This window comes from Phalaenopsis equestris, unplaced genomic scaffold (genome assembly GCF_001263595.1).
Source record: "Phalaenopsis equestris unplaced genomic scaffold, ASM126359v1 Scaffold000002, whole genome shotgun sequence".
Lineage (NCBI taxonomy): Eukaryota > Viridiplantae > Streptophyta > Magnoliopsida > Asparagales > Orchidaceae > Phalaenopsis > Phalaenopsis equestris.
The window spans coordinates 74,609,515-74,618,472 of NW_018164444.1; the positions used below are offsets into that span (position 1 = coordinate 74,609,515).

The 8,958-nt window shown below is 31.7% G+C and overlaps 1 protein-coding gene across 1 annotated transcript; it reads left to right on the plus strand.

The window, feature by feature from the left end:
- The first annotated feature begins 753 nt into the window (after positions 1-753).
- On the plus strand, positions 754-8,563 carry LOC110029646 (syntaxin-22-like). The gene is made up of 7 exons (XM_020732033.1): positions 754-1,071; positions 4,253-4,346; positions 4,706-4,845; positions 5,692-5,766; positions 7,854-8,011; positions 8,104-8,204; positions 8,282-8,563. The coding sequence occupies exons 1-7, from the start codon at positions 881-883 to the stop codon at positions 8,345-8,347; spliced, it is 825 nt and encodes a 274-aa protein (XP_020587692.1). The 5' UTR covers positions 754-880; the 3' UTR covers positions 8,348-8,563.
- The last annotated feature ends 395 nt before the right edge of the window (positions 8,564-8,958 follow it).

Below are 8,958 nucleotides of genomic sequence, written 5' to 3' on the forward strand. Positions count from 1 at the left end.
CTCAGGCTCAGCTTGCGTTCGGCTCGTTTATATTTCGAGCTCAGAAAGTGTGTCCGTGTTCGGCTCGTTTGCTTAGCGAGCTGAACACGAGCCATTTACGAAAAAAAGAGTTGTTTTGACAACCCTAATCACATACCCATAAATGCTAAGAAATGGGGCAAGATTTAAAACATCATTTGAATCTAAATTAATAATTTTTATCCTATTTTCTTCATTGATACTTTTAATTGATTATAAATCTTTGTAGTCTTGCAGTCAATTAATTTTTTTAAAAATACTACTCGTCAAAGATATATAAATATATATAATGAATTAGTAGTATTTCGAGCCAAAACGAGTTCATGTTCAGCTCGTTAACTTAGCGAACGAGCCGAACATGAGCTTCTTAACAAGCAGAACACGAGCTGTTCACGAACAACGAGCTGTTTTGACAGCCCTACGTGTAGGATTAGAATCGGCGATCTCATTGTTGGAAATTCTACCCTTAACCGCTCTATTACGAATAAATGTAATTTTTATATTTAAGTTACTATATAAATTTCAATATTGAAAACATATTAATTATCAAAGTTGTAAAATTTCTATTAAAATAAAATATAAAATTTGGCTCAAATTTTGAGTCATTTGCATATATACCATCCAATTCTCATGTATTTATATAACTAATATTTAAATTTAATTTTTTTATACTTATATCCACCCAAAAACTCTATATTACATTCAAAATATCATTATTTTAATTTTTAAAAAAATGTGAAAAGCCCAGGGAGCTTCTTTTCAGTTTTTCAATTTTCTCGAGGCCCGTAACCGATTCCTTGGGCTAGAACTAGGGTTTTAATTTCATCCCTAATCCTGTGGCATTTAGCCCTACCGGAAAGGGATGAGCTTCCAGGACATTGAATCGGGCGGGCCGATTCTATGGAGAAGAGATGCAGCGGCCAACGGGAGGCAGGACCCTACACAGGCGGTGGCAGCCGGCGTGTTCCAGATCAACACAGCTGTCTCCACCTTCCAGCGCTTGGTCAACACTCTCGGTACCCCCAAGGATACGCCTGAGCTGCGAGAACGACTGTAATGAGCCTTTTCTCTTTTCCAATTGAATTCACTTGCTTGTTTGATTCGCTGCAGGGAGTACGGTTTAGAAATTGCTTGTCGTTCGCGGATATAAGTGTTTTTATTAGTTAATAGGGTTTTTGTTTGGAAGGGATTCTTTAATAAATTTGATTTGATTGGACAGATTCGGCAATCGGTTATTTCATTCTTGTTCGGGCCTTACCTTGATGATCTAATAGCAGATAAAATGGACGTAAGGGAGACAAAGAAGAAGAAGAAGAAGAAGAAACTAAAATAGCAATTAAGAAGGGTTTTTAATGGATAGAGAGGGATGGAGTAGGTTATAGAACCCCTAATTTAGATGAATTTAAGCAATGAATTCTATTCTATTTCTCCATTCATGCTTGCAGTATCATTAAATGTGCTATTGTTTCTGTAAAATTAGCATGTTCTAGTTAAAATATTTCCTATACACCGTTGAATTCGAAATTTGATTGGGAAAATGATTAATGCGCTTTCCTATTGTTTAATGTGTTGTAATTAGTGTAAGGTTATTTTGAACCCTGCAAATTTTGTAGGAAGGTTGCATTATTGTGGGTACAGACTTTTTTTTTTTGTTTCAACTAACTACGTGAATCTCGTTGTATTCTTATATGTGTTTGTTGTATTCTTATATGTGTTTGTCGTTTTTGCTCTCGTTGTATTCTTATATGTGTTTGTCGTATTTGCTCATAGTTGGCGCTTTAAAATAAAAGATAAACTTTTATTAACAAGTGATATTAGGACATAACATGGAATACTACACCCATTAAGTTTATGATTACAACAAAAATGACAACAGCAAAGTCTTAATCCCACGACATGGGGTTGACTACATGAATCTTTTTTCTCCATTGTTTCCTATTTAGTGTCATATTTTCATTTAGTTCTATTAAATTAAGATCATTTTTATACAATAAAGTCCATGTCTTCCTAGCTCTACCTCTGCCTTTCTTAACATAAGTTGAATCTAAAACATCCATTCTCCTAATCGGATTATTAGATGGTCGACGTTTAATGTGACCAAACCATCTAAGACGACTATCTAATTTTGTTCGTCACTGGTGCTATACCAACCCTATTCACAAATGATAATTTAATTGCTCAAATAACTGTGGGCTTTACAAAATATCTATGATATTTTAATCTAATAAAGACTTAAGGGCGCTAATGGCTCATTCAAATATGGTTGAGCTTATGACTAAGAAGATGAAATAGAGATTTTTAAAGCTTTCTTGATGATCCAATAATATTTGGTGAACGAGGCTATTATAAATTTTTTTGAGGAAATAACTGAAAAGGGGTTATTTATGACAAACTTAATCAAAGGAAGAGTAGATATTGCTCTGTGTGTTGGAAGATACACTCGTTAAATCACATCTTAACTTGTTAATTCTATTTATTGAGATTTGGAAAATTTTGATGTGATGTTTTTATGATGAAGATCAAGTTTTTTTTGTAAAAAAGTGCTATATGGAGAGGAAGGAATAATGTATTATGGTAACAACAATAATGATTAGCTAGTGTATGTTACTCTTTTTATCAATTGACCCGATCGAAATAAAATGATATATCTTGGTGATTTTCGAAGATCAATAAATTCTTGATGCAGCTTACTATTATTATGTGTCTTCAGGAGTTATCTTCTACTTTTATGTCATATACTAATGGCTATGTTTATATGAGAAATAACACAACATAGAAAATGGCTGGTTTGATAATGTAATGTTTATGTTGCATAATTATTTGATTATGGCATTGACAAGAGTCAGTTTATACCAAAATTTAAGAAGAACCTTCCATATTTGATCTCGCTTAACTTTGCAAGATGCATACTTTCTTTAGATATTGAAGTAATTCAAAGGCGTGTAGACTGTGCGGATGGAGTTGGTCGACTTTGTTGTGAATTGTATTGAATGGTATTTTATTGTTTATGTTGAATTATCATGATTTGTGAAAGCACAAAAATGGTAGCTTCGGCTTCTGGGATAAATGATTGCATTGGTTATTAGGGAGTATGAATCATAGGGTAATTAATATTAGGTTTGATGTTCTAATGAGCAAATTTTTGTTTCTATCTAATAGCTTAAGCCTATGGGTGAGGGTCAATCACTTTATCTTTTTACACCAATGTACTTTCATACGTCTAATGTAGGACTAAGAAAAATACGTTAATGTGCCTCAACATCATTTTGGTGTGGGTATTATGCTAAAAAAATTGTTTGGCTTATTGATATTGTGCTTTGCTCAATTATTCGTGACTTTGAGAGCTTATAGTGCTCAGCTTACAGAGAAAAAAAAAAATCTATTCACATAATTGAGTTAAAAGATTTGGTAAGAATTTTGACTAAATTATGCAAGAGATTTGTTAACAAAAAAAATAGTTACAAAGATAAATTTTGATTTGAATTTTCTTTTGGAAATTTATTATTTTGGATTATATTATGTCGAAAAGATTCGAAATTTTCCTCTTTAAAACTTCTATAAATAGGAGTCTTATTATACGCAAATTGTGCATGGATATGCATGGTCAATGCCTCGGCTTTGTCATGGAGTGCGTTAAACTGTAATTTGCTTTGGAGTGTTTTTTATTATGCTTTTTTTGTTAGTACATATGCTTGCCTTTTTTATCTTGAATCAAACACTCTCCTCTCCCATTGATGAAGAGCAGTTTTAATTAAGGGATAATTACATACAGACCATCCAAAACATTGATATTTGCAAACTAACAGCCCAAGTGATTTTTTGAACTACCGAATTGATGTTTTATGTGTGTCACAATCAAACTATTGAGAATTTGATAAAAATGAAAAGTACGGGTTGGGGTTTTACCATGGATTTTTATATTTGAGTGAGAACTTAAAAAAAGATGAAAGAGGGTGGTTGATTTGTTCATGGCAAATTTCAGGTGGTCTGTATGTGATTGCCCCTTTTAATTAAATTAAGTAAATATTGGTATCTTCTTATGCTGATTGATCTCTTTGGAGCAATTTTATATCTTTTACCATATTCATTCCTAGTTGGTGTTTTGGTATAATATTAGCTGTTTTTCCTAACATTTTTTGTTCCATTTGTGATCCCTCATGGTTTACAATTTCATTTGAGGAAAAATGTCCCAATCTATTTCCATCATCAAGTAATTTTATTATGTTGATGACAGGCACAAGACGAGGCTACACATTGGGCAGCTTGTGAAAGACACCTCAGCTAAACTGAAGCAAGCTAGTGAAAAAGATCATCATACTGCAGTCAGTGTGAGTCCAGTTATTATTCCCACATTGTCTTAATTCTTTTTTCTCTTCTGATTTTTAAGATAGAAGATTTACATAAATACCACTCAATTCCAATGTATTTACATATCTAACACTTAAAGCTCAATTTTTACATACATGCTACTTTACCCATGCATGAAAGATGTGTTTCTTTTTTCAAAAGTTAAAATGATGGTATTTTTTTTGTAATATGGAATTTTTGGGTGATATAAATTTAAAAATTTTAGGTCTTGGATATGTAAATGCATAGGAATTTGGTGGTATGTATGGAAATGCCCTATTTAAGATTTACTGATTTTATATTTTGAATTTTTGGACACATTTTAATTTTTAATTTGTAGGCTAGCAAGAAAATTGCTGATGCTAAGCTTGCGAAGGATTTTCAAGCAGTTCTTAAGGAGTTTCAGAAGGCACAAAGGCTTGCAGCTGAGAGAGAAACTGCTTATGCTCCCTTTGTTCTCCAAACAACTTCTCCGTCAAGGTATTAACAATCCATTTAATTTGGGGGATTATCATCTTGTTGAATGATTTTGTAGCATTCAATAAATAAAATTCTTTATCAATTAAGTAAAAATATGATTTTTTATTGGTATTGCTGCTAAAGTTCTTTTTTTTTCTATTAAATTTAATCTGTTATTGTGGGTGCATTTTCTTATGATTACCGTCTTTCGCATGTATTATACAGATTAATTTTCTTTTTAGATTTGTTAAGAAATTTGCCAATTTGATTCTTTTATATGTAATTGAAGTAATATTTGAGGACATTTCATAGATAGGAAGTATAGAAAGAACTTTTGTTTTTTTCTTAAGACAATGCCAGGCATCTCCTTGATATGAATTGTTATGAATTTTGAGTTTTAATCACACTTAGTTTTACTGAATTATTTTTTGATGCGAATCATGAATTCATTTTAAAGCCCATATTGGTGTCAATATTTTGGAAGGTTTACATATGTACTACGTAGCTCTTATTTATTTACATATCTAACACCTAAACTTGAACTTTTACCTACATGCCACCTTATAGATGCATGAAAAGATGTATTTCACTTTTCAAAAGTTAAAATGTTGGTATTTTTTATGCGATGAGAAATATGTATGTAGTATAAATGTTAAAAGGTAAAGTTTAGGTGTTAGATGTGTGAATACATAGGAATTGGGTGATATTTATGTAAATGCTCTTAGTATTCTTTGTATTGACAACTTCTAATTTTGCTAACTTGGCCTGCTATATTAGTGCATTAGTTGAAATGTATGAAATGATTTCTAATTGCTACCTCATTTCTCAACTCATTTTTCTGTTTTTGTTGTCATATTTTATTTGCAGCTATAATACAGGTGAGGTAGATGATGGCATTGAGAAAACACCTGATCAGCGCTCAGCACTCTTGGAGGCGAAAAGGTAGGAACTTCCTATGTAATTTTTTTTTTTAAATTTTTCTTTTTTTTATGAATATGCATCTCTTGCAAGTTTCAATCTGTACTAAACTGATATTTCCATAAAAATACTTGCATGCATCTTTATCATGTCTTGAATAGGACAAAATATTAGAAGCAGACTCCGCATGTAATATTCTCTTCTAGAATAGGGTTGTAAATGAACCAAACTTGAGCGGGCCCAATGCTTGTTAGAGTTCGGCTCGTTTGAAATTTTTTGTTCGAAATATGCTTGTTTTGAAATGACTTGTGAATATCATGTTCATATTCGACCTTATTCAAATTTGTTTGTTCCTTTTAGCTCGTTTTCGGCTCGAGATTAGAATAATAAAATTTAACGATTTTTTAAATACAACTTAGAAAACCAATATTAAATGTTACAATAATGTTATTTATCTAATTATTTAATTAGTTCTAGCTAAACTTACCTAAACATGATCGAACAAAATTTTATTTCTATTTGACTCGTTTATAAATCAAGTTAAAAAAGATTGTGTATTTAACTTCCTTGTTTAACGAGCAAATTAAGTGAACTACCTAGGGAGTTGAGCACTAGTTGTTTGCGAACAATGACCTTTTTTGACAATCATTGTCCTGAAATCTAGCATCAATGCAAAAAAATGCATATCATCATCATTATTAGGGGTATAAGAAGCTGAGCTTGAGCAAACTTAATCTATTTTTAAGGATATTGTTCTCTCTGCAAAGAGGCGCAACATGACCAAAAAGATAATATTGTAGTTTTTATAGATTCAATGGCTGACTTAAATGCAATATAAAATAGGCAAGGTTAAACTTTCTGATAAATTTCATGAAAGGAGAATCAAAACATCTTCATTCATTCATATTACATCAAGTTAAGGAACTAAAATATGTTCTCCTGTTAGTTTTATGTATTGCAGAGTAAGCAAAATGAGATCTTCATTGATGAACCAAGTAGTCCCCTCCCATTCTCGGCTTTCTAAGGATATTTCTCTCGCTATAAATTGGCACGAAACACAATCAAAAAGAAAAGAAGCATTCACATACGCACCACCTAATACCTATGTATTTACATATCTAACACCTAAACTTTAGCTTTTGCATCTATGCAACCCTAATCTCTTACATCGCATAAAAAAAATCATCATTTTAGCTTTATAAAGTCAAATACACCTTTGTCAAACATAAGTAACATGGTATGTATGTAAAAATTGAAATTTAGGTGTTAGATATGTAAATACATATGAATTAATCTTTATGCATGGTTTAGAAAACTGGAACCGGCCGGTTTCCCCCTAAACCGGCTATAGTAAACTGGGCGGTAATATTAATAATTTATTTTAATGGTATTTTAAAAGCCAAAATAAGATGACAAACACCAAAGGTGGAAGGCCCATGTGCTATTGTTGTAGCTATCCCATACTCTCATGCCTTCCAATATAAAGGAAATATGTAACTAAAGATTTAAAAATGTAAGACTAAACTGTATAAGTTAAAGTAATTTAATAAAGTGTTTCTTTGCCCTTTATTTGTCTGCACAAAGATTTTGTTTTTCATATTTTCTTTATATATTAATGTTGATATATAACTATATATTAATGATATATTAATTTTAATAATAAGCTTCAACATTTAATTTCTATTCATTAAAAAATTAAAAAAAAAAATATTATAACGGGATTCCTATATTTCATAGTTAATTTTTTTTAAAATTAATTATTATTAAATTTTAAAATAACATGCTAAAATTATTAAGATGTTGGTTATTTAAATATTAAGAAATTTATTTTATATTTCACAATCAATTTTTTTTTAAATTACATCATTTTTGTCACATTTCAATAAAGTTATAATTTATTATGTCATCCGGCTCGTTCAACTCGGGTCAATCTTTGAACCTTAAACCTTTCCTTTTACGGGTTAAATATCCAAAACCTTGGTTGCATATTTCTAAATTTTCCAAAATGAAAAATACAGGAGTTTGTAAATTTTCATAACAAGTTTTGCTCTTTCTTTAAATTATTTAAACTACAGGAGTTTATATTATTTTCTTTTTATTTGTTGCCGCAGACAAGAAGTACTGCTAATGGACAATGAGATTGTCTTCAATGAGGCCATCATCGATGAAAGAGAACAAGGAATACACGAGATTCAACAGCAAATCGGCGAGGTGAATGACATCTTCAAAGATCTCGCCGTCTTGGTTCACGATCAAGGCGTTATGATCGGTAAGATTCATCAAACTTTAATCCATATATTATCTAAACTATATAAATCCCATTCAACTTTTTGATTAATATCTTCCTCAACCTCTCTCAAGATGATATTGATTCCCATGTTGAGAATTCTCTTGTATCAACCGCACAAGCAAAGACTCAGCTTCTGAAAGCATCAAAAATGCAAAAATCAAAGTCATCTCTGGTAATTCAGCTCCCAAATTCAATTTTTCTGCAAAGTTTTTTCAGCAATTTTCTTACTTGGAAATTTGTTAATTGCAGATATGTCTGCTCCTGGTGATTTTTGGGGTTATATTGCTCATAGTGATTATTGTTCTTGCAGTTTGAATTACTGAACTTTGTTCTGTTGAACTGAAGTGAGAACTGGTTTGGTGTTGTGTGCTCTCTAATTCTTCATCATTTTCTGTACATGTTTCAGCTGTTTCTTTGTGAAATTTATTTTGGATTAGGGTCAGTGTTTATGTGGTAAAGAGTTGTGTGTGTTTGCTGGCCATGTAATGAAAGATTATGTTTTTAATAAAATCAAGATTCTTTGATTTTTAATCTGTTCTGGAATTGAATTTTTTTAAGGTCTGTTATATGTTGTTGTAAATGTTATTTGAAATAATTTTGGGGTTTTTGCCTGTACACCACACAATTTTTTGTGTATTTACATATCTAACATCCAAACTTTAATATTTACATTCTTGTTTGGTGCGTGTGTGTGTGTGTGTGTGTGGCCGAGCGCACGTGCAAGCTTTGGTCTGTGGCCGCACGCACGTGCAAGCTTTGGTCTGTTGGTGGTGGGGTCAACTGTAAGTCCCCTTAGGTCGGGGGTTCGATCCCCCGTAACGTGGGGTTCTCAAATGGTAGCACATGACGCTGTCTCATCATGGGACTTAGCGCGTGAGTAATTTATATTTGGGCCTATGTGAAATATCAATTTCCTTTAATATATA